General features: G+C 43.4%; 1 protein-coding gene across 1 annotated transcript in view; it reads left to right on the top strand.

Moving 5' to 3' along the window:
• The window catches only part of MYPN (myopalladin), a 97,031-nt gene extending 72,884 nt beyond the window's left edge, over positions 1–24,147 (top strand). The window contains exons 13-20 of the mRNA XM_055139154.1: positions 4,446–4,667; positions 9,487–9,636; positions 11,216–11,298; positions 12,476–12,602; positions 13,890–14,097; positions 17,017–17,182; positions 19,530–19,663; positions 20,886–24,147. Coding sequence (XP_054995129.1) covers positions 4,446–4,667; positions 9,487–9,636; positions 11,216–11,298; positions 12,476–12,602; positions 13,890–14,097; positions 17,017–17,182; positions 19,530–19,663; positions 20,886–21,055 — 1,260 coding nt within the window. The 3' untranslated portion in view covers positions 21,056–24,147. The remainder of the gene's footprint in view (positions 1–4,445; positions 4,668–9,486; positions 9,637–11,215; positions 11,299–12,475; positions 12,603–13,889; positions 14,098–17,016; positions 17,183–19,529; positions 19,664–20,885) is intronic.
• The last annotated feature ends 819 nt before the right edge of the window (positions 24,148–24,966 follow it).

Genomic DNA, 24,966 nt, shown 5'->3' on the forward strand with positions numbered 1-24,966 from the left:
GAAGAAACCAGGGTCTCAAAATGTAGTTGAGCATTCAGGATTAATGACTATTTTGCATATCACTTAGCAAGACATTCCATATCCAAAAAATACTGTTGACTGCTAACTTCTAAATCTATAAGTACATAATCTTCTATTTAATGTCTTATATAGATTCTCTTATTTGACTTCATACCTCCTTTCTCTGAAAACCTTCCCATGTTTTAATTATGTAGTTCATTCTCCTGTCTGTCTGTCTGTTTCTCTCTCTTGCTTACCTCTCTTTCCAAAGCACATAGATGGGAGTAGGTATCCCCTGAGCACCTCTAGTTGTGCCACCCCAACAAAGTGTTTGATCCCCCATAATAAAAGACAGGGAGACAGGAGACAAAGGACAAAGAAGGAAAAAGAATGGATCTCACCTGATGATTTAAAAAAATCTGATTATACTTAATTATACCTTTTATGGTAGCAATCTATTTTAATCAACTGATTTTAAATATTGTAAAAACTTTAAAACACTGGAATTTAGCAAAACTCTGGTGCTAACTAACCATTTATGCAAAGCGAACATGTGCATCCTTATGAAATCATTAAGTATAAGTTTTGAATTTAAAAGAATTTTATGCAACATCCTTGAAGTGAGAGTTCATGTTTTTTTTTTTTTTTTTTTAAAGAAATATTTTATTGAACCACCGTGAAAACAAAAAAAATACAAAGCTTTCAGGTTTAAGTCACAGTCAAATACTGATTAAACCACCATCCCTTCACCAGTGCACCCGTTCCACCACCAAAAACCCCAATACACCCCCCTCCCACCCCACCCCCCATCTAAGTAGCTGATGATATTCCCATTATTCTCTCTATATATTGAGTACATTTCATATTTCCATACAGAACTCACTATTGTTGATTGGAAATTTTCCCCAACAATCAGGCCTGCTGAATAAGCATCATCTAATAATTTCTCTTCCTTGGTAAAGGTGAAGATTTTGAGTCCGCGCGGCCGCGATAGCGGCCGCGCGGTTTTGGGTTTCTAATATTTTAGCTCAGTTCACAGTCAAAATGGATGGCTCCAAGAATCTGCTCTGGTGCCAAAATGGGTTAGGAGACCTCAGGATCACAGTCAGTAGGCGGGAGGCTCTGCTTCTCGTGCCGCGGCTCTTGGTTCATCTCTGGGCGGAAGGCGCGCTGGGAACACCTCCCCTCCCAGGATCACCTACAGGCTACGTCACTAAAGAAAGTCCTACCTCCTGGTGTAGGGGTCTTAGAGGGTGGCTCTCACCGCGTGGCTGCTGCCGCTGCCGCCATTTTCGCTCAGAAAAATGGGGTGGAGAGGGAAAAAAATCCCTCCCCGGGCTGCACGAGGTTGTAGTTCAGTTCGCAGTCAAAATGCATGGCTCCAAGAATCTGCTCTGGTGCCAAAATGGGTTAGGAGACCTCAGGATCACAGTCAGTAGGCGGGAGGCTCTGCTTCTCGTGCCGCGGCTCTTGGTTCATCTCTGGGCGGAAGGCGCGCCGGGAACACCTCCCCTCCCAGGATCACCTACAGGCTACGTCACTAAAGAAAGTCCTACCTCCTGGTGTAGGGGTCTTAGAGGGTGGCTCTCACCGCGTGGCTGCTGCCGCTGCCGCCATTTTCGCTCAGAAAAATGGGGTGGAGAGGGAAAAAAATCCCTCCCCGGGCTGCACGAGGTTGTAGTTCAGTTCGCAGTCAAAATGCATGGCTCCAAGAATCTGCTCTGGTGCCAAAATGGGTTAGGAGACCTCAGGATCACAGTCAGTAGGCGGGAGGCTCTGCTTCTCGTGCCGCGGCTCTTGGTTCATCTCGAGAGTTCATGTTTTTTAGACTCTCGTGTTCCCAGTGCCTAACTTAAACAGCATTTAGCACATTGGAGGGTCTTCCTAAGAATTTGGCAGACAGTTGGATATGGAATCTTGTCATTTTTATTGGAAGTACTCTGTTGGAAGTATTAGATAGATCATATAGAATGAGATAGATCAACTAATATTGAAAGAATTATACAAGAAGCCATTGTACATTTTTAAACATTTTTTAACCTCCAGGTTTGCCTAAGAATCCTTTATCTGTTACCATTCGGTGATTGTCTCTGATAGTAAAAATAATGCTTTTTTCCTTTTTCTTCTTTTTAGCACAGAAGACTTTCTTTAATGAATAATATCCCAGAGTTGCTTGGAAATACTTTAAGTACATTCTTCCAGCTGGTCTTACTGATTTATTTAGTTGCCTCGAAAGCCCAGACTCAGCCAAGAGTAGAGAGAATCAGCTGGGAGCTCAGAGCAGGTTGTTAACTGTTGGTCCATGTTTTGGAAATCCAGAGCCTTGACAATTCCACATATGATTGGACTGTCATTGCACTGTGGTTATCAATAAAAGGTGCACTCTTTCCCACTCTTTGATGATTTAAAAACTACTGCTGACGCGTCCCAGAAATAAGTTGTCTCCAATTATCACAATATCAGCCTTCAGAAGATTATCACTGAAGAAGAAAAAATATTCTAAGAGGAATTATCTTCTGAAATAATTTTCTAGTTTTTTATTTTCTCTCCTAGAATCACTGAAATTCTCTGTAATACTTAAGATTTTTTAACTTAAGCTATTTTTACACTTTTTGTTTTATTTTAGGCACCATGGTTTACAATGCTATTGATGATAGGCTTTCATCCAGCACCACACCCTCCATCAATGTTTGTGTCTCTCCACCATTGTCCCAGTGTTCACACACACACACACAAACACACACATCAGAACATCCCCCCACTCTCCACCCTGTAGTAAGATTCATACTGAAGACCAGTTCTCAGTTTCTATTGCCTTTGGACACGTAATTCCCCTTTTATGTTTCTTTATACACACATATAAGATAGATCATTTTGTGTCTGACCCTCTCTTTCTGACTAACCTCACTCAGCCAGATACTATCCAGATTCATCCATATCGCAGCAAATGGCATGATTTTTTTTTCTCACAGCCAGAGAGTACTCCATTCCATATTTATACCATAGTTTCTTTTTCATTTTTGTCTGGAATCACACCCAGCTGTGCTCAGGGCTTACTCCTGGCTCTGCTTTCATGGATCACCACAGGTGGGGTTTAAGGGAGGCCATATGTGGTGCCAGGGGTCAAATCTAGGCAGCAAAAGTCAAGACATGCTTGGGGGGCTTCCAGGGCTGTACTAAGAGATGCTTGAAGGATCATGTGGTGCCTGGGATCAAACTAGGGCCAGTTGCATGCAAGACACTAACCTTAGAGATAACTAGATAGATAGACATAAATACATAGAGATATAGACATATGTCTAGCTCTAGTATGCAATTTTTAATTCCTTGAATTATTTTTTATTTTGTAAAGCTACAGTTTGTAAATTTTAAAAACCTGTTTTAGCTGAGGAGGTGAACAGTGCAACCATTTACTAAGATGGCTAAGACCAAGGTAGAAGCATCTCTTGGAAACCAGGAATCAAATATTTGCCATCTGGACTATATTAAGTATAAGATGCCCATTAGACACCCATGGTATACAGCAGACTGTTGGTTCTAGCACCTTCATAACAGAGAAGATCATTGAATATGAGGGTTCTGGAAAGAGACCAGCCTTGGCAATGCAAATGTGAGTGCCATCCGCATACAGAAGATATCTAAAGCTGTGATAACAGACGACATCATATACCTAGGAGTAGGAGATAGCAAAGGAAATTGAGAAGGAGCAACTAGAGAAAAAGAAGGGGAAAAAACACTGTGGTTTCATGGGCACCAACACAAGATTAGGCTCCAAAAAGAAGGAAGTAGCTATATGTGTACAATGCTGATGAGAGGTCAGGAAAGGTAGGAAATAAGTAACAAGTGGATTTAGTAAATATGGAGACCCTTACAATAGTCATTTCAGTGAAACTTTATTGGGATAGGTTAGCAAGAGAATAGGTGACAGGGTAATGATCCCTTAATGATAGAATATTATTTCAAACAGTTTCACTGGGAGAGAAACAGAGATAAAATGAAGATGCATATGGGGACTAAGGAAGATTTATTCAAGACAGGTTTTCCTCAGGTATGCAGATAAGACTTTGGTAGTACCCATATATATCAGAATGCAGGTCAGAATACTTTTGCCAAAATACTGTATAGGCAGTTCTACATATTGATATGGACACTAGTACAATTATGAAGATGCTATCTATCTTCGTTCCATTCTCTCCAGGATTCTACCAGGGTTTCATGCTCAGGTGAGGAATCAGGATTCACTAAGGCAATTTGGGATTATAGTAAAGACACTGAAATCTCCACTAAGTGTCCTATAGTGAAAGATTGGAAAATGCCTGATGTATTGTGATTCCATAATATGAAGCTAATATTTGACTCAAAGTGGCATCCTCAACTTATACTAATAGATGCCTTCTTCCTTACCTGTAGAAAATTAAATTGACAATTATTTGCTATTTTGACAGGAGTACAAAATTTCAAACTTTGAACAGAGGCTGATGAATGAAATAGAGTTTCGCCTAGAACGGACCCCTGTGGATGAGTCAGACGATGAAATCCAACACGATGAGATCCCCACGGGCAGATGCCTTGCTCCGGTCTTTGACAAAAGACTCAAGCACTTCCGGGTCACAGAAGGCTCTCCGGTCACATTCACCTGCAAAATTGTTGGGATACCTGTTCCAAAGGTAGGGGGAAATGCTCAGGCAGTGGGCCAGTCAGCAGCACAAAACTGAAGATAGTACCTCCAAGAAAGTCTTATTAGATTTCAATGAAGTATCTACAGCAGGAATAAAAACCAGTATAAAAAATAGTGAAGCCCATGTAATCTGATCTTAAAAGCAATAATTAAAAATAGGATCATCAAACAGCTCTCCTGACCAAAAAAAGACTTATCAGTAAGTTGGAATTTTTATAAAATTTAAAATAAATCAGAGAGAGCCAGAAAGATATCTCAACGGGCTGAATAGATGCTTTGCATATGGGAGGCCCAGTTCAATACCCAGTTCTGCATGATTCCATCAAAAATAACCCTCAAGTATGCTTAGGTCATCCTTGACCCCAGTGTTTAGAAAAGAGACAGAAAAGGAAAGAAATCAAAGAGGTGTATCCAGCCTGCAACTACTGATCCCTGGGAATGTGAATGTTTTCCGGCACCTAGGATAACAAATGCTCAAAGGTTCCTGTGTGCAACATGACTGAGGCACAGTCACCCACACCCATAGAATCGGGATCATATAACAAAGTTTATTGAGGAGAATAATGGGGGGCAGAAAGGGCTGCATTACATGCGGCTCATGAGACAGAAAGAGGAAGGTGAAATCTATGGTTTACATGAGCCAGATGGGAGGGAGCATAGTACAGAGGTAGAACAACAAGCGCTATAGACACTACAGGTGTTGGATCTCCCCAAACTCAAGTCCGGCCACAGGCAGTTGCAAGGCCATTAAGCCATGCTGATTTCTGAGGAATGCCAGTTTCCTGGACAACAGTTCCCCTTCTCAAGATGGTGACTAGGGGTTCCCTCTGCACCCCCAACAAGCCCAGCAGCTTAGTTGGTCAGAAGCTGAGCCAGGAAGAACTCCAACAAGGTGGGGGAAGGGGAGAAGAGGACAGGAAGTAATGGGTTAACAGGCATCAGGGATTCAGTTACACCAGTGATGTGGGTGAGGGGTACAGCCATACCCCCAAAACACAGATTCAACAGAACTGAAAACATGAGATCTAAGACCCTCCATGACATACATTTCTTCCTAGTTCCTTGTCTCAGTGCCTCCTACCGCATGAATGTTCATGCAACAGGCATCCACTGGCACTTTGTGATGTGCCTGTCAAGTTGACAGGTGGGAAGGAGTGGAGATTGAGATCAGAGAGGACTGGGAACACTGATGGAGGAAAGCTGACACAAGTGGAGGAATTGGTGTTGAACTATTGTATGCCTAAAACACAAGTATCAGCAACTTTTTAAATCATGGCTATTTGATAAAAATAAATTTTTTTAAAGATATAAATAAATAAAAGCCCCCAAGTACTGCCAGGTGTGCCCCCTCCCAAATAATGATTAATTTAATAGATTTGGTCTGGAGAGAGATCCCAAAGTACTGGAGCACATGTTTTGCACACAGCAGCCTCAGTTCAATACCCAACACATATGGGACTGAACCAATAGCACAGCGGGTAGGGCATATGCCTTGCACTCGGCCAACCCAGGTTCGATTCCCAGCATCCTATATGGTTCCCCAAGCACCGCCAAGAGTAATTCCTGAATGTATGAGCCAAGAGTAACCCCTTTGCGTCACTGGGTGTGACCCAAAAAGCAAAAAAAAAAAAAAGTACCCAACACACCCAACACACATGGTCCATCAAGCATAGCCAAGAGCAACCCTTGAGCACTGCCTGGAGCAACCTCCCAAGCAACAAGTTAGGAGTAGCCCCTGAGCTCGATAGCTGGTAGCTGAAAAACAAAACAGTAGATTTCTTAGTTGTGAACTCACTCATTTGGGTTATTGATTTTCTAGCCATAAAAATTGCCAACTTGATTTTTTTCCTTTTATTTTACATCTATTCACTATCCAGAAGATAGCTGTTAAACCCAGTGAGTCATATCTGCATTATTATTATTAGGTTGGTAAATGCTAGGAAAGTCATACTGCTATCACTAGCTGCTGAAACATGAGTCACCAGATTTCTTGGTAGTCAACTGAGAGAAGAATTTACACTTGGTATAACTGCAACATGGGTCTCTCAACTCTACTTTCATTAACATTAACATGATATTATTATATATGGCTAGGTAACCAATAAATGTGAAGAGGGTGGTTACACCTGTACTTTTCCTTCCACCCCTCATCTTTGACCGATCTCCTTCATACATGCAGAACTTTACCTTATATGCATGTATTGTATATATGTATGTGTGTGTTAGTCAGATAAAAAATATAGCGGATGAGTCCTGGCCTCTTTCCACTTGGGATAATAAACCACATTATCCTTTCAAGCAAGGCAAGTTATTACAGTCCTTTGACTGCAGCAGAGTTGAGTTGCAGATAGGATAATGGGGGGAAATTCAGGCTCTTGGTTTTCATCATTTCTCCTTTGAAAACAGGTCTGGTTCTTAGAATAGTTTTTAAGTAATCATGAAGTACAGGGCTGTAGAGATAGTACAGTATGTAGCAGATAAGACACTTGCGTTGCATCCAGCCAACCTGAATTTGAATCCCAGAATTCCAGATGGTTTCCTGAGCCTGTCAGGTGGAGTGATCTCTGAGCACAGAGCCAGGAGTAAGTCCAAAATACCAGGAAGAACTCCAACAAGGGAGGGAAGAAAAGAACAGGAAGTAATGGGTTAATGTGGAAGTCGATGTGGAGGTCTCGTTCTGTTCAGCAGGGAGAACGCTTCATAGGGCGCAGCCAAAAGAACAGACGCAGAGCCCGGAGGAGGGAGAAAAGGCCTTTATTCTATGGCAGTTACAGTATTTATACCTCCCTGTTGGGAGGAGGTGGTGCCAGGACCCCCAATAGAAATGCAGGGTATGGCACGGGATTTAGCTAGTAATAAACAAATGCTGATAGGATAAGATCAGTAAGATTAGGAGTGGCAACCTTTGCTAGGTGTGGCATGGGGTTAGCTAGTGATTAAACAAATAGTGACAGGATAAGATCAGTAAGGTAAAATGGCTCCCTACAGGTTAATAGGCATCAGGGCTTCAGTTACACCAGTGATGAGTGAGAGGTACAGCCATATTCCCAAAACACAGATTCAACAGAACTGCAAACATGAGATCTAAGCGGCATCCACTGGAACCTTGTAACGTGCCTGTCAAGTTGACAGGTGGAGGTGGAGTGGGGGTTGGGGTGGGGAGGGCATCTGGGAACACTGGTGAAGGGTAGTGTGTGCCCCCTAACCATAAAAAAGTAATTATGAAGTTTGATAGAAAATAGTCTGTAAGCAATCAATCTTGATGAAATACACACCACCCACACACACATGTGTGTGTGTGTGTGTATGAAAGCACACAAGATTCAAACTCTAACAACATGTTAATAATCTATGGTACAAGGACTTAATGGCTCCAAGATGAGATACAACAATTTTCACTCGCTTTCCTCTAAGGAAACCTTTTTGGACAATTTGTAGCCAATTATTCACGACAAGCAATACAAAATAAATTATTTAGCACTTTAGCATCTGCCTTTGGGGCATCAAAGACAATAACAATAAGTCTTACAATGGAGACATTACTGGTGCCCGCTCAAGCAAATCGATGAACAATGGGACGACAGTGATACAGTGACTTTGGGGCAGGCTTGGGTGGTGGTGGGAAAACTCGAAATAAAGGTGGTGGGAGATGTGATGGTGGTGGGACTGGTTTGAAATATTGAATGTAATCAATTACTGTGAACAACTCTTTGAAAATACTGTTGTACTGTACTGTGGTACTGTTGTCCCATTGTTCGTTGATTTGCTCGAGCAGGCACCAGTAACGTCTCCATTGTGAGACTTGTTACTGTTTTTGGCGTATCAAATATGCTACGGGTAGCTTGCTGGGCTCTGTCGTGTGGACAGGATACTCTTGACAGCTTGCCGGGCTCTCGAGAGGGACGGAGGAATCGAACCCGGTTTGGCTGCGTGCAAGGCAAACGCCCTACCTGCTGTGCTATCGCTCCAGCCCTTTGAAAATAAAAATTTTATTTATTTATAAAAGTAGTCTGTAAAACAAGATGAAATCAAGCCGTCTGCTGCAACATGGATGGAACTGGAGTATCATCTGAAGCAAAATATGTCAGAGGACAAATACAGAAGAGTGTCACTCATCTGGGGCATACAGTGATGGGGTGCCATGGGCACTTTGGTGGTAGAGGAGGGGCTAGTAAGTGTATCTCAATACCATAAATTTTAATACTATTGTAACTTCCTAAATTATAATACCTAAACTTAAAAATTTTTTAGATCTTAAAAAAAATTTTTAAAGAAATTATTAGCCATTCAAAAAGAGTCAAAAGCTATGTTTAATGGCATATTTTTACTAAGTCTGGTATAATTAAAAGAGTACATTATGCTACTTTTCTTTTTGTTTTCTTCTTGTTTTGACGGTCTCCAAGTGGCGTTCAGGAGGCCCAGGGGTCTCTCAGCCAACCGAGGCCCTGGTTCAATGCAAGGGCCAAAGGACATGGTGCTGCTCAGTCACTATGGTGCCAGGGACAACCAAGGCCACACTGACAGTACTTGGGAGCCTCCCAGGGTGCACTCAGTGATATTCAGGGGACTGGGCTGGCCTGGGGCCAAATCACACAGTCTGCTACTTGCAGGACCTCAACACCTATACTAGCTCTCTATCCCTACTGAACTATTCTTCACATGCTTTCTGTTTTTTGCTAAGTGCTTTACAGGAAATGGGTCCCTAGCAGAGCTGACAGCACATCCTGGCCTCACTCAGCTCCTTATTTCACAATCCTCTAAATGTGTACAGAACTGTGTACATTCTCCTTGGTTATCTTTCATTCCAGGTTTACTGGTTCAAAGATGGGAAACAAATTTCAAAAAGAAACGAGCACTGCAAAATGAGGCGTGAGGGAGATGGGACTTGTTTGCTACATATTGAATCCACCACGGGTGATGATGACGGCAACTACACCATCATGGCTGCCAACCCCCAGGTAGAAACTCGGGATTCTTCATGGTGTCACACCAGAGGATGCGTGGTTGGTGTCAGTGTGAACAAAGCCTTGAGAATTAATGAGGAAAATGAATGAACTGCATTGTGATTATGTATAATTAGAGCACATTATTACAACTTAACACATCAACTAGCTGAAGATGGATCTGTCCCTCACTCCCTCAGTCTTTGTCAAAGAACACTTTAGTATCTATTCTCTGCGTTTATATCCTATACTACTGAGCAGGGCTGGAGCGATAGCACAGCGGGTAGGGCATTTACCTTGCACGCACCGACCTGGGTTCGACTCCTCCGCCCCTCTTTGAGGGCCCAGCAAGCTACCGAGAGTATCTCACCTGCATGGCAGAGCCTGGCAAGCTACCTGTGGAGTATTCGAAATGTCAAAAACAGTAACGAAAAGTCTGGAAATGGAGGTGTTACTGGTGCCTGCTCGAGCAAACGATGAACAATGGGACAACAGTGCTACAGTGCTACTATTAAGCTAAATCTTGTGTTTTTCATTCTCTCTAAAAAAAAAAAAAAGAAAGAAAGAAAGAAATAGGGGGCTGGAGTAATAGTACAGTAGGTAGGGCATTTACCTTGCATGCAGTTGGCCAGGAGTAATCCCTGAGTGCAGAGCCAGGACTAACCCATGAGCAATGCTGGGTGTAGCCCAAACAAACAAAGAGAAATTCAGAAATCATTCTGTCAAAGAATGGTTTGTTAGTTTCAGTGTTTAGAACAGATTCTTTGTAATGGTTTATGAATAGCCACAAAACTTATAATGTCATTTGGTGGAAGGGGTAAATTTAAGAACCCATGGGGTAAAATTGAAAACTAGTGTGCATGCTGATCCTTTGAGTTATCTGGGTTCCATCCCCAGCACCACTTGGCTCCCAGCATTGCTGGGTGTTGCCCCCGCACCCGCCCTGGCCAAAAACCCACAGAAACAGAAAGCGCCAATCTTTTTCTGAATGAGATCAATAATTAATAGTCCCCTAAAACATAACATAATAAAGACTTTCAGCTACCATTAGAATAGGGAGAACAGACCTGTTGTTTCTATTCTCATTTTATACTATTCTATTAAAATGTTAGTTTTGAAGAGAAACTCTACTGAAAAAATATCAACTATATACCTTAATTTTTGTTATGTGGCAGCAGATAATGTTCAGAGGCAAGAATTCGGATTTTTCATGCTGTGTTATGTTAATTTGTATCTCAAAATTAAAGCCATGGGCCATGGATGTAACTCAGTGGTGCAGTACTGGCCCTGCATGTGTGATTTGGATCCTGTCATCAAGTCCCCAAGCACAGCCTGATGTGTCCACATACATAAAGAAAAAAAGAAAGAAGCAAACAAAGTCATGGTATTCTTAAAATTCCCTTCCCCCGAAATACTCAAAATAAGTTGAGTCCTTTTACACATATTTTTAAATATAGTTCCCTCTCCCTGAAAAAAAAAAGGAAACAACCTCATAATAATCAAAAGGCTCATAATGTTCTTATCCAGAAACTTCTGTAAATTGAAAAAGAATGTGACATTCTCCTTATTTTAATCTTTATTTTCTCTTTCTCAGGGGAGAATCAGCTGCTCTGGTCACTTAATGGTACAAAGTTTGCCCATTCGCAGTCGACTCACAGCTGACGGTCAGTCTCACAGGTAATGATGATAAGAATCTCCTTCCCAACCTGCTCCCAAGCCCCCCCGCCCCCCCCGCCAGAGTGTCAGGCATAATAATATTGCTGAAAGCACAGCCATGCTCTGTGTCATTAGCATCACTCGAGAGCTTGTTCCAGGACACAACGCCAGGCCCCAAGTAAACTGTCTGAATCAGAATCTATATTTTATTATAGGGGAGGGGGACTTTGAACCACACACAGCCGTTCTCAGGGGCTATTCCTGGCTCTGAGCTCAGGAGTGATCTTGGCCACTGCTCAGGGGACCATCTGAGGTGCCAGGGATTGAATTGGAGTTAGTCATATTCAAGATAGGCACCTTACCTCCTGTATTATGTCTCTGATCCCAGAATATATATTTTATCTTTTGGGGAGATGCTCCCAAGCAGTGCTCAGGAGGTCCAGGGTCCCAGTTGACTGTCGGTTTAGTACAAGGGCCTGAGGATGTGCCGCTGCTCAGCCCTGTAGTGCCAGAGATACCTGGGCCACCTCCACAGTGCTGGGGTCTCGGGGGATCATGTGGTACTGGGAATCGAACCCCAAGTACAATTACCTGCCATAATTCTCTCCCAGCCCCCAAGTTTATATGTTAATAGAATCCCCATGTTAATGAGTCATAATAACATTAAGTTTGAAAAGCCATAGTCTTATAGCACCCAATTTATTTTTAGTTCTAAAAATTTTAGTTCTAAAAATTATTCCAGTTTCGGTAACATGTTTTCAATAGAGTTAGTATTTATTGTTTTTTCTTTTTGTTTTGGGTTGCTTTGGTTTTTGGTTTTTGGACCATACCTGGTGGTGCTCAGGTCTTACTCCTGGATCTGTGTTTAGAGATCACTCCTGGTGGGGCTCAGGGGATCCTATGGGGTGCCAAGAATTTGTCCTCGGTTAGTCTACACAATCAGTCCGGCCAGAAAAGCCTTTTATTTGATGACGAATATGCAAGATAAGCCCACAGTATGGAGCGCTTACTTACTACTACGCTTTTTACAGCAGCTGCACGCTACTGTCTACTATTGTTTTTGGTCCAGCATCCGCCCTTTTTCTCCTCGCCCCCACGCCTACGTTCTCCAGGCTCTAATAGCCATGACTTCATGCCTATCACTGAAGTTTTGTAAACCATTTCTATGTTTAATGCCTGAGCATGTTTGTTGTTTTAGAGGAAGATCTCGGGGGCAAGAAAGAGACAAAGAACCCCTTCAGGAACGCTTTTTCAGACCACATTTCCTGCAGGCGCCTGGGGACATGGTAGCTCATGAGGGACGTCTCTGTCGGCTGGACTGTAAGGTAGACTCTGGCAACCATCCTGCTTCCAGACCTGTTATATTTTTTATGTGTGTTTGGACTTACTCTGTTTGTTTGATGAAGGGTTTTGGGTTGTTTGTTTTTGGGGGGTCTGAATGGGGAGGGGGCAATATCTATGGTGGAGGGAAATGTTCAACTGGGAGGAAGAGGTGATGCTGAAAGAGATTAAGAGTTTTGTACAAAACCCTATCAACAACAGTACTGTAAATCACATTGCAGAAATATATATATGTATATATCACTGTATCACTGTCATCCCATCATTGTTCATTGATCTGCTTGAGCAGGCACCAGTAACGTCTCCATTCGTCCTAACCCTGAGATTTTAGCAGCCTCTCTACTCATCTTTCCCAACAGTGCCATACATATATATTTTTTTCCTTTTTTAAGTGTCTCTCATAGAAGCAGGGTGGGAAGCAAATAGGGAATGGAGGGGGACAATTGGTAGATGGAAGTTGATACTGATGAAGGGATTGGTGTTGAAATACTGTATGCCAGAAATTCAATCATGAAAAAAACTTTGTAATTTCAAGGTGACTAATCTCTCAAAGATTGCTTACAATACCTAAGAAGAGGTCACCAAAAAAAGGGAAAGAAAGAGAGAGAAAGAAGGAAGGAAAGAAAGAAAGAAAGAAAGAAAGAAAGAAAGAAAGAAAGAAAGAAAGAAAGAAAGAAAGAAAGAAAGAAAGAAAGAAAGAAAGAAAGAAAGAAAGAAAGAAAGAAAGAAAGAGAGAAAGAAAGAGAGAAAGAAAGGGAAATCATATAACAGTGTTTTCAAACTCTTCATGCTTTCCCTTTTGTTTGGTGACCTCTTACTTCTCAGGTACGAAAAGCAACATAATATTTCTGAAGTGAATGCTGCAGATCTATTTCACCTATCTAATATTTAATTCTTAGTTACTCTAATCTAGCAGATCATTTGACTGAGTTAGGGTAGAGAGGAGGAAATGTTGAACTATACCTGGTTATGCTCAGGGATTACTCGTGACTCTATGAGATCAATCCTGGTGCCACAGATGAACCCTGGGGTGACCACATGCAAGGAGAGCATCCTCCCCTGCTGTACTATCTCTTCGGTTCCATATACTAAACAATTTAAATTCATGAGACCATCCATCCAGTCCCCTCTTGCCCTGACCCACTGCAGAAAGGCTTCTCCACATCCTGTATTTTCTCTGTTTGTGCCAAATAAGGATGGAGAACCCAGCCCCCAGTGAACCTGCCTGTCATTAGTCTGTCATTTGCCTCACCTGTCCTGTTGTTTGTCAGGTGAGCGGCTTACCACCCCCGGACTTGACCTGGCTTCTCAATGGCCACCCCGTGCTTCCAGATGCCTCCCACAAGATGCTGGTCAGGGAAACTGGAGTCCACTCTCTGCTCATTGACCCACTCACTCAGCGCGATGCGGGGACCTACACATGTGTTGCCACCAACAAAACTGGGCAGAATTCCTTTAGTCTGGAGCTCACTGTAGTAGGTAAGCTTTGCTACTGGAACCCCTAAACTAATTCCCGCCAAAGCCATTGTCCAAATATGCAGAACTTTGACCTGAGTTCCCATTCCTGTAACCCCACCAACGTCCACCCGCGGTTTCTCCTACACTTGAGTAGAGTAAGGACCCTGTTTCCTTTATTGCTTAAAACCAAATACTGGCAACTTAAAAACATAGCATGGTCAGGGCTGGAGTGATAGCACAGTGGGTAGGGCGTTTGCCTTGCACGCGGCCAACCTGGGTTCGATTCCCAGCATCCCATATGGTCCCCCAGCACCTCCAGGAGTAATTCCTGAGTGTAGAGCCAGGAGTAACCCCTGTGCATCGCTGGGTATGACCCAAAAGGCAAAAACATAAAAAATAAAAAACCATAGCATGGTGCCTTATGTGTATTATACATGCAATAAAAGGAGATCCTTGTAATAGCAATTCAATTCATCAATTAATTAACTATCACTAAATTGAGGTCACTTCCCCTGCAGTTCACCAATTCTAGAGTACACAAGCTCTTCCTTTATGCCCCAGGCAAGCTTCTATGCCTTAACATCTCTTCCCAAATGGCCCTTTTTGGCCTGGCAAACTGATATTCATTCTCTAAGGTTGAATTCAAATGGCCCCGCATGACACAGCAGTCCCACCGGACACATCCTCCTCTGTTTCCACAGCACTCCACAAAGGAGAGACTTTTAGCACACTTACAGTCTTCTGTGGAGTTATTTACTCCCTGGCCTCCATGAGGAGACTCTGAGTTTCTAAGGTGAGAGATTCTGACTTGCTCTGTGCATCTCTGCTATCTGACTCACTACCTGAGTCGTGGAAGGTGCTTCAACAATGCTAAAACAGTGACGGAAGTGCAAACCTTTATCTTATAAGATAATGTGAACAAAACGAGTAGAACCTACAGGTAAAGTCACATCTTTAGCACTCAGAATGTGCCAGTCCTCTGGGACAGCCCAGCCAAGTTAAACATCGGGATGTAAAAATTCAAGTACTGGGTTTTCTCCCACTGTGCAAGAGGGTGGCCCTTGAAGGATATCGGGATTGCTTGAGCAGGCTAATTCTCTTTAGACTAGTGACAATTTCCCCAGCATATCTTTCTCTTTTTCTTATTCTTAAGTTTTTATCAACAGACTAGGAAAGTTTGTTCTGCAAGGAGACTTTTGACTGCAGGATTCACTGTATCCTCCACATGCCTATTTCACTAAAATACTGATTTCAGAACCCTGAGATTCTGAAGTCTTTGCCTTAATTGGTCCCAGGTGGAAAACAAAAAATAAACAACTTTTAAGCCCACTTTATGGGTTTTTTTTTGTATAAAGAGCATACTTCTTTTAGACTTTTCTATAGCTATTCAAAAATTCCAAATAAAAAGTTGAGGGTGAATTAATTAATCTCTTCTATTAAAATTCTATTCTCTTCTATTCCAGAAAAAAAGAGAAAAAAGATAGGTACTTCCACTTCCCAATTTGGGGCACATAATTCCTCTTACTGGGGCCAGAGTGTACAGTGGATAGGGCACTTGCCTTGCACATAGCCAACCCAGGTTTGATCCAGCATCCCATATCATTCCCCAAGCTCTGCCAGGAGTGCTCCCTGAGTACCATCAAGTGTGGCCAAAAAACAAACAATAAAAGGTCAAACCACATAATTCCTTTTACTTCTCCACAGAAGCCCAAGTTCACTCTTTTAATAGAATTTTCTTTACTTTGTACACACAGGAAGAAAGAAAATGGATGGAAATACACTGTATCACTATCATCTCATTGTTCATCTATTTGCTCCAGCGGGCGCCAGTTACATCTCCATTTAACCCTGTCGCGTGCTAGTGTAGCCCGATGGTGTATTGGGGGCTCTTTATAGCAGAAAATATATTGTTTCTCAAATTTTATTGCTGAACAATAAAGAACATGCTTAAGCCTGTGGAGCTAAGTCAGTGCTCTGATTGCCGGGAGCCTGGATTCAGTTCCTGGCACTGTATGTTCTCCTGAGCACTGACTGGAGTGCCCTCTCCATTCAATATGGCCAGGAAGAGCCCTAAACACCTCCAGGTGTGACCCAAAAAAACAAAAAGTGAAAGCAAAAAGTTCCTTTTTTCTTTTTTTTTTTTGGGTTTTTGGGTCACACCCAGTGATGGCGGTGCTTGGAAGGCCGTATGGAATGCAGGGGATCGAACCCGGGTCAGCTATTGCAAGACAAACGCCCTACCCACTGTACTCACTGTACTATCACTCAGACCCCCAGACAGAAAGTTCTTTATCCCACCCCATTTGCATCCCACCTGTGCCACCCAGTCCTTCAGGGCTGTCTCAGGGATAAGCAGACGGGCCGGCGGAGCTGTCTCTGGGGTTCAATCCCTACCACCGCAGTAGCCCTGGAGTACCAGCAGGTGTCGCCCTCCCAACTCCTGGCCAGAGAACCTGAACCAAACTCTCAGGCCTGGACAGCCTAGCCTGAATTCCCCTCTCCTTCCTAGCATTGTCAGTGAGACTCCTTTTTTAAAAAAGAGTCTTGTCTTTCTGTTTTGTTTTGTTGAGGGGCCACACCAAGCTGAGTTCAGCACTCACACTTGGTTCTGTGCTCACAATCATTCTTGGCAGTGCTCAGAGGACCAGAGGAAGTACCTGGGATCAAACCGGTTGGCATATGCAAAGTGCCAGTGCCTGGCGCTATCCTGTCTCTCCAGCCCCTAAACCCATAATTTTTAAAAAAGGATACAGAGGCACTTTCTTTGTTTCCTTTGTAATTGCTGAAGTCTAGGAGTAGTTTGGGGAGCTTCTGTTGAGCCAGTGGTTTTGAGTTGGGAGCCTAAGAAGTACCTGAAGAGGAGGTACGCCCGGTGCCTGCTCTGAGTTAAAGGCAAGAACCAAGGAGAAATCAACTAGAACGGCCGTTCTCTCCCCACAGCCAGAGAAGTGAAGAAAGCGCCGGTGATCCTGGAGAAGCTGCAGAACTGCGGCGTTCCCGAAGGCCACCCCGTGAGGCTGGAATGCCGCGTGATCGGCATGCCGCCGCCCGTGTTCTTCTGGAAGAAGGACAATGAGACCATCCCGTTCACCAGAGAGAGAATCAGGTACACCCACCCGGGCTCAGCAGATTATTGCGTCACCCAAATTAAATTTGGAACCTCTGAATCTGCCTTCTCTCCCTTAGCATAATGTGGCAAGTGAGTTTCCTCCATGGTATTGGGATTTGGGGGTCAAGGTTTATTCCTTTTTGTTCCTTAGGGTAGTCCAGTCTATAAATAGCCTGCAGTTATTTAGCTTTTTGTTTGGGAGGAGTTTGGGGGTTGGGAGTGTTGGGGGGCCTCATCCAACTACGCTCAGGGGCTATTCCTGGCTCTGTGCTCAGGAATAACCCCTGACAGTCCTTAAGGGATCATTTGTGATCCCAGGATCCAACTGAAGCTGACTACATACAAGGCACACTTCTTACTTCCTGTACTATCTTTCTGAGCCTATATCCCAGTTTTAAAACCTTCATGTTTTTATCCCTGTGGACTTTAGGGATCAAACCCAGGACCACACATATGTGAGGCACACATTAAAACCTGAATTTTGGGACCTGCAGACGTGGCTCAGTGGGAGCACATTTGCTTCACATGTGTGAGGTCCTAGGTTCAATCCCCAGGACCACATGTTTCCCTGAGCAGTTTGGGCAATGACTTCAGAGCTAGAAGTATCCCCTGAGCACCGCCAAACATGCTCTCCCAGAAAAGCCATCCAAAAAGAACCCAAGGGACCGGAACACAGTGGGTAGGGCATTTGCCCTCCATGTAACCATCCCAGGTTCAATCCCCAGCATCCTATGTAGTCCCCCAAGCACTGCCAGGAGTAATTCCTGAGTGCATAGCCAATAGAAACCCCTGAGTATCGCTGAATATGACCCCAAAAAAAGCTGGGGGAAAAAAGACTGCTAAAATTTCAAGTTAAAAATATATGATATTTATAAAGATTCTGCATATTTTTAGACACATTAACATAAAAAATCTACTTTCACAGGAAAGACCTAAAATCAGACAAAACAAATCACTAAAGCAGTGATACTTTCTCTATTTCTCACTCATTTGGTTGCTTTTTAAGTAACTTTAAGCTCTAGTTTCTTTTTTATGATTTGAGTCCTGGGGATCAATCCCAGAGCCTGACAAGTGCAAGGCAAGTGCTTACCGTGAAGCTACATTCCTGGAGCAGAATCCAATCCTTAAAGTGGCGCCTTGTTTGACTTCCCCTCACTATTCTTTGCTTTTGTTTGGGGGTTTAGAGGGTTTGTTTTTCCTTCTGGCCACAGACCCAGTGGAGCTCAGGGATTCCCCCTGGCAGGGATCAGGGGACTGTTTGGGGTGCTGGGGATCAAATCCACACTGGCCATATACAAAGCAAACACTTTATCTACTGTACTACCGCTCTGGCCCCTGTTCTTTATGGAGGAGTGGCATAACCAGAGGTAGTCAGGGACAACTACTCCTGAACTCAGTGCTCAGGCACTGCTCCTGAGCATGCTTGGAGGACTGTGCACTGCCAGAGTTGCAACTCAGGGCTCCTATGTGCAAAGCATGAACTTGGCTTGTTGAGCTATTCCTGGCCCAACTATTTTAGCTGTATGCCATAAGAGAGCAAGTAAGCAAAATTAGTTTGTATACAAAAATGTCTGGCCAAAAATGATTCACAGTAAACTGAATTTGTCCGGGACAAATTGTAGCTGATAAGTTTGACAGGATTATTGGCATCCAAGAAGTGTATGGGTACAATGTAAGTTATGCCAGAATATTCTTGAATTAATGTTTAAGTCTAAATGAATGTACCAAATCAAACCCAGCCTAAAATTCTAATTATCCATGGTTGCATATGTATCCAAATTTGCAAAGTATTATAGAGAAAACAGAAGGAAGCATGTTGATTTGCACCCCAACTGTATTGTGCTGACTGATGTGTCTGCCTTACTGCATTAGGACAGAACAGTCAGGGCAAACAGTCCATCCGTCTTTGGGTGCTCATCTGCATTTGTGTTTCAAGAGCTTCCTAGGGCCAGAGCAATAGTACCGTGGATAGAGTGCTTTCCTTGCAGCTGACCCGGGTTCAATCCCTGGCATCCCATAGGGTCTCCCAAGCACTACCAGGAGTAATTCCTGAGTGAAGAGCCAGGAGTAACCCCTGAGCATTGCCAGGAGCTTTCAATAGACCTTGGGTGTGACCATTTTAAGTACGAGTGGTGAGAATTCCAACTTCAGGAGAGGACAGGAGAAGGCAAGAACAGGTCTCAGCTGCCCTTGGGGCCTCTGACTCTCACTTTCAACTGAGCCCACCTTCCTTCTCCTTTGGGTCAGGAAGAGAGATCAGAGCAAGCACAGAGCTCAGGAGGTTCTCTAAATAAGCCCTTTCTGTCCCCAGAAACAGTATGCCTCTCTTCTTTCTTTTTTCCAGTATGCACCAGGATGCAACAGGCTATGTCTGCCTCTTCATTCAGCCAGCCAAGAAATCAGACGCAGGCTGGTATACGCTGTCAGCCAAGAACGAAGCCGGCATCGTGTCCTGCACCGCGAGGCTGGATATCTACGGTATTGTCATGGTCTCATTGAACATCAGCCTGTGATAAACAGTTTTAGAACATTCTCTTTAGGGACCAAAGCAATAGTACAGCAGCTAGGGTGTTTTCTTTGCATGCCGCCAAACAGGTTCAATCCCTAGCACCTCATACGGTGCCCCCAGGAGTGATCCCTGAGCAAGAGCCAGAGTAAGTTCTGAGCCCTCCCGGGTTTGTCTCCCGCCCCCAAAGAGAATTTTTTATGTGTGGTATGTGTCCATAAATGAATTGATTTGATTGCTTTTCAGTGCTTAGGAGATTTTAAAAGACATTTTATCCTAGTCACCTAGGATAAAATACTTTCGTATTTTACAATGAGCATCACCTTCCAAAGAGGACTTGGGGCCAGAGCAATAGTACGGTGCGTAGGGCATTTACCTTGCACATAGCAGACCTGGGTTATGGTCCCCCTAGAACCACCAGGAGAAATTCCTGAGAGAAGATCCAGGAGTAACCCACGAGCATTGCCAGGTGTTTGGGGGGAAAAAAAAGAAAGAGCTTCTGGCCTGGGAACTACAGTTGCTTCAGACTGTTTGTGTGCTGTATAATGGAGCATTCAGTATCTTTATAGTTTCCATGCTGCCACTAGCCACCCACTGGAACCCCCTTCCCACTGCCTGTTTCCGACAAACAGAATTTCACCAGCCCTGTTCATTGGTTAATTCATTCCACAAAGATTTAGTGCCCAATTCTACCATTGGGTGAATGATAGAGTAGTCCTATCAAAATAACATTCTTTAAAACAAAACAAAACAAAAAAACCCTCTGATCTTTTTGGATTCAAATATTAAGTTTCAGAATTGGGGGCTCAAGAGATCATCAGTTCAGGGGGCTGGAGAGATAGTACAGAGGGTGAGGTGCTTGCCCTGCACACAGCAACCTATATGGTGCCCCAAGCACCACCAGGAGTGATTCCTGAGTGCAGAGCCAGGAGTAAGCCCTGAGCACAACCAGGTGTGGCTCCTAAACAAAGAAACTAACAAAACGCAAGTAATCATCAGCCCAGTGCTTCTACTCCTGACAGGGAGGGGCGGTTTTATTGTTCTCTCATGCAAATAAAGCATCTCAGACCCGAATAGATTACACTGCCCTGACCAGGATCCACAGCAAGGACAGGAACGGAGCCAGGTTACACTCGTGGATCCCTTGCTAGACTGTTTCCCTGACAATAACGCCTTATTTGCTTCATTTTCCAGCTCAGTGGCATCAGCAGATCCCACCGCCCATGTCCATCCGGCCCAGTAGCAGTCGTTACGGATCTCTCATCACGAAAGGACTTGACATTTTCTCGGCTTTTTCCTCCATGGAAAGCACAATAGTGTATTCATGTTCTTCTCGGAGTGTAGTGGAGAGTGATGAACTTTAAGAATGTCTGGGTGCCTTCGATGGAAGGGGGTGAGTGGTGGCAAGGGAAAGGACATTCAGACAAGGTGGTTTCCAAGCAACTGGATTTGAGTAAGTTCCCATGCTGCTGGACCAGTAGAAAAGAGTGCTTTAAATATGTAAGCTGGGGACTCTTGCAGTCTTGGCTGCCAGAAAGACGTAGAGATGTAGAGTTTTGTGTTTTTTTTTTTTTAAAGATTCCAGCAAAAATGTGAGAAAACAATACAGATGAACCAAAGATGTCGCGCAGTTGCCCTCCCTACTTTGGGGAAAGCTAGCATGTTCCCCAGCACCCTGCTGTGTTAGTAATGGCTAGGCCCTGCCAGGAGTAATTAGGGGCCATAAGCTTGGGCCAGGAGGCATCCGTAGTAACCTCAGGTCTCATGAACTCACCAAACAATGCAAAGGGGGTTTGTGGGAGATCCATCACCTTTCCTGGATTCACTGATGCATTGGTGGGTTTGTTAAACCAGCTTCTACTTAGCCTTAGGAGATCATACCATACAACTCATATTATGAAGGAAAGTCAGCACTTGCAATTTGCTTATCCAACGTGGACGGAGCCACCTTATACGGTGCCAACTATGTTTAAGATTTAAAAAACAATATTTTTTTCACTGAAACACTCAATATTGCACAGTACACTTATTCTGTAGCCAAAAAGGGCAGTTCCAGCTTGTCTGCACCCTTTCCTTTTGGATATGATGCCGAGATTTCTTTCTTTTTTACCCCAAAATTCTAAAACTGAAGGGTTGTTAATAAACCTAGAAAGAACTTTTCTTTGGGTGTTAACTGCCACTTGCATAATATGCAAAAGTCCTCTTTATCTGCCCCTAAAATATGTACCTTTCCGCTCTTCCCCTGCTACCCAAAAGTCTAGAATAGTATAAGGCAGTGAGGAAGGAAGAGATGCAAACAAGAAGAAGACGTGATGGGAGGGCATAGTTTTCCACTTGCCCCAAAGGTTGAGGAAGAAGAGGACTTTAAGAGCTATTAGCTTCTTAAAAGTGTAATCAATAATCAAATTAGGTGTTTAAAAAGGTAGGAAAGATACTAATGGGGCAGTGTAAAGAAAGGGGGAAGGGGCTGGAGCGATAGCACAGTGGGTAGGGCATTTGCCCTGCATGTGGCCAACCCGGGTTCAATTCCCAGCATCCCATATGGTCCCATGACCCGGGTTCAATTCCCAACATCCCACATGGTCCCCCAAGCACTGCCAGGAGTAATTTCTGAGTGCAGAGCCAGGAATAACCCCTGTGCATCGCTGGGTGTGACCCAAAAAGAAAAATAAGAAAGGGGAAATATATATCTGTATTCTCATCCACCCCCTGTCGGAGAGCCCTGCAAGCTACCGAGAGTATCCCGCCCGCACGGCAGAGCCTGGCAAGCTACCCGTGGCATATTCGATATGCCAAAAACAAGTCTCACCATGGAGATGTTACTGTTGCCCACTTGAGCAAATCGATGAGCAACGGGATGACAGTGATACAATGATTCTCATCCACCAATTCCAAGCCGCCTGCCTCTCCAAAGAATTTTTAGACGTAAATTTATGTGATGTCTACAATACCTAGGAAAATGTTGCTTCACAGAAAGTAGATATTCAATATTTTCTATTTGCTGGGTGAATGAATGGAGAGAAATCTACAGTTCATGCACCACCCCAAATTTTCCCTAAGAATGGCTCTTACAGTGACGGTTCCTCCAGACTCACAGGTGAAGTAGACCGGAGGCACCTGGTACCACTTCCTGAGGCCTTGGCTCGAATGTTCTCTGAGCCAAACAACAGTAACTATAAAGGAAGTCCTGGAACTCTCTTTATTTCAAGGCAGGATGCTCAGTCTAAAAATGAATTCATTTATGGCCAGAGAAGTGGCAGAGCACAGACCTGGCAGGTGCAAGCTCCTGGGTTGGATCCCCGACCTGGCATCCTCTCTAGCACCACCAGCCCTGGCCCCAACAACAAAGCCAAACTAAACTCATGTACTCAAAAAATCATTTGTGTCCAGAATGTTATGCTAGAGGATTTAGGAAACACAGAGATAGGAAAAAGACACAGTCCCTGTCCTCAGGGTGCTTACAATCTCATGGGTGAGACATGATATAAGCCATGTAGACGGCCACTTTTTGAGACAAAAGAAAGTCTAGTCTTTATAAAAACTAGAAGTTTCTAATAATCTTCCTCTTGCATTTTATAGCTAAAATCATTCTAGTTATTTTCAATTTTATTTCTGAGTAAAACAAAATATCTTGGGTTACATCCAAGAAATCAGAATTGCAGTACTAGAGAGAGCTCGATGGTGAAGTGCGGGCTTTGCATGGAGGAGACCAGGGTTTGATTCAGCACCATCTGGGACCACATGGTCCCCCAACACCACCAGAAGCAACCGCCAACTGAATATCCACATGCTCCTCCACAAAAAAAGGACGGATTTCAGTAAATTATTTGACATAATTATTATATTTAGTTTCCTTTTTTCATGTATTCAGGGGAAATACTTTTTAAAAAATTAGAAATCTGCAATGAATGCCATTCAGAATGCATGTAGTAAAATATTTGCCTTGCATGAGTACGGTCCTCAGTCTTTATACTGGCACTGTATAGTCACTCAGGGCCCTCCAAGAGCAACCCAAGAACACTGAGCTGAGAGCAGGTCCTGAGTACTGGTTTTGGGTGTGGCCCCAAAACAAGACAAAAAAAAAGTATTGCAAAATGTTTTGTTTCTGTATTGACTTCTCTAATGAAATCTTTGTAACTAAAAAAGCACTTTATAACTACAAAAATTATTCTCCAACGTTGGAAACCCCATCATATATATTTATGTACACCTTAGTTTTCCCATGAAACTATTTCTGTAAACCTTAGTTCTCCTATGAAAGAATGGTCTTGTCTACATGTCTTGGCTTTCTGAGTATTTTTTAACTTCTTGTTTAGCTTTCAACAGACTAGGATAAGTATTCTATTTGGACACTAGATGGCGCTGTAGCATAAAATAAAGCAAACTTCCCCACCCCACCCCCCCACAATTTTTTTTCCTGAAATTTGAATTGTTGGATTGATTGTATTAAAGTAAGGTTTCTCAATAAATATTTGTTACCTGAATTAAATTTAAAGTTCTACGTAAGTCATATGTTTTTGTATCAAGTGAAATGAGTCCACAAATGGCTCATTTCCACAGTGACTACAAATTAGGATCTACTGGAGGACATTTCAAAATACCAATTCTTAAGCCAAAGAGATAGCTCAGTGGCTTGGGCTCTTGCTTTGCATACAGAAGGCCTGGGTTCATTGCCCAAGTTTGATCTCTGGCACTTCATGATCCTCTGAGCACTGAACCAGGAGTGTCCCCTGTGCACAGCAAGGTATAGCCCCTAAACAAAAAGTGTAAGTCCCGGTTTATCATGAAAATCAGTGATGGGGGGGGGGCGCTGGAGCGATAGCACAGCATGTAGGGCATTTGCCTTGCATGCAACCAACCCGGGTTCGATTCCCAGCATCCTATATGGTTCCTGGCCCCCCAGCGCTGCCAGACTGCCAGGAGTAATTCCTGAGTGCATGAGCCAGGAATAACACCTGTGTATTGCCAAGTGTGACCCGAAAAGGAAAAAAAAGAAGAAGAAAAGAAAAGAAAAAAAGAAAAACAGTGCTGGAACTGTGACACAGGCATCTTTCTTTCTTTCTTTCTTTTTCCGCTTTTTGAGTCACACCTGGCAATGCATGTGTTCAGGGATGCTGGGAATCGAATCCGGGTTGGCTGTGTGCAAGGCAAATGCCCTACCCACTATGCTATCGCTCCAGCCCACAGGTATCATTTTTTAAAGCCTCTGAGTTTATTCCAATGAGCAGCCAAGTTGTTGAGAATTCTTTCAGAACTTTTTTTTCTTTTTGGGTCA

The sequence above is a fragment of the Sorex araneus genome, chromosome 5, assembly GCF_027595985.1.
Source record: "Sorex araneus isolate mSorAra2 chromosome 5, mSorAra2.pri, whole genome shotgun sequence".
Classification (NCBI taxonomy): Eukaryota; Metazoa; Chordata; class Mammalia; order Eulipotyphla; family Soricidae; genus Sorex; species Sorex araneus.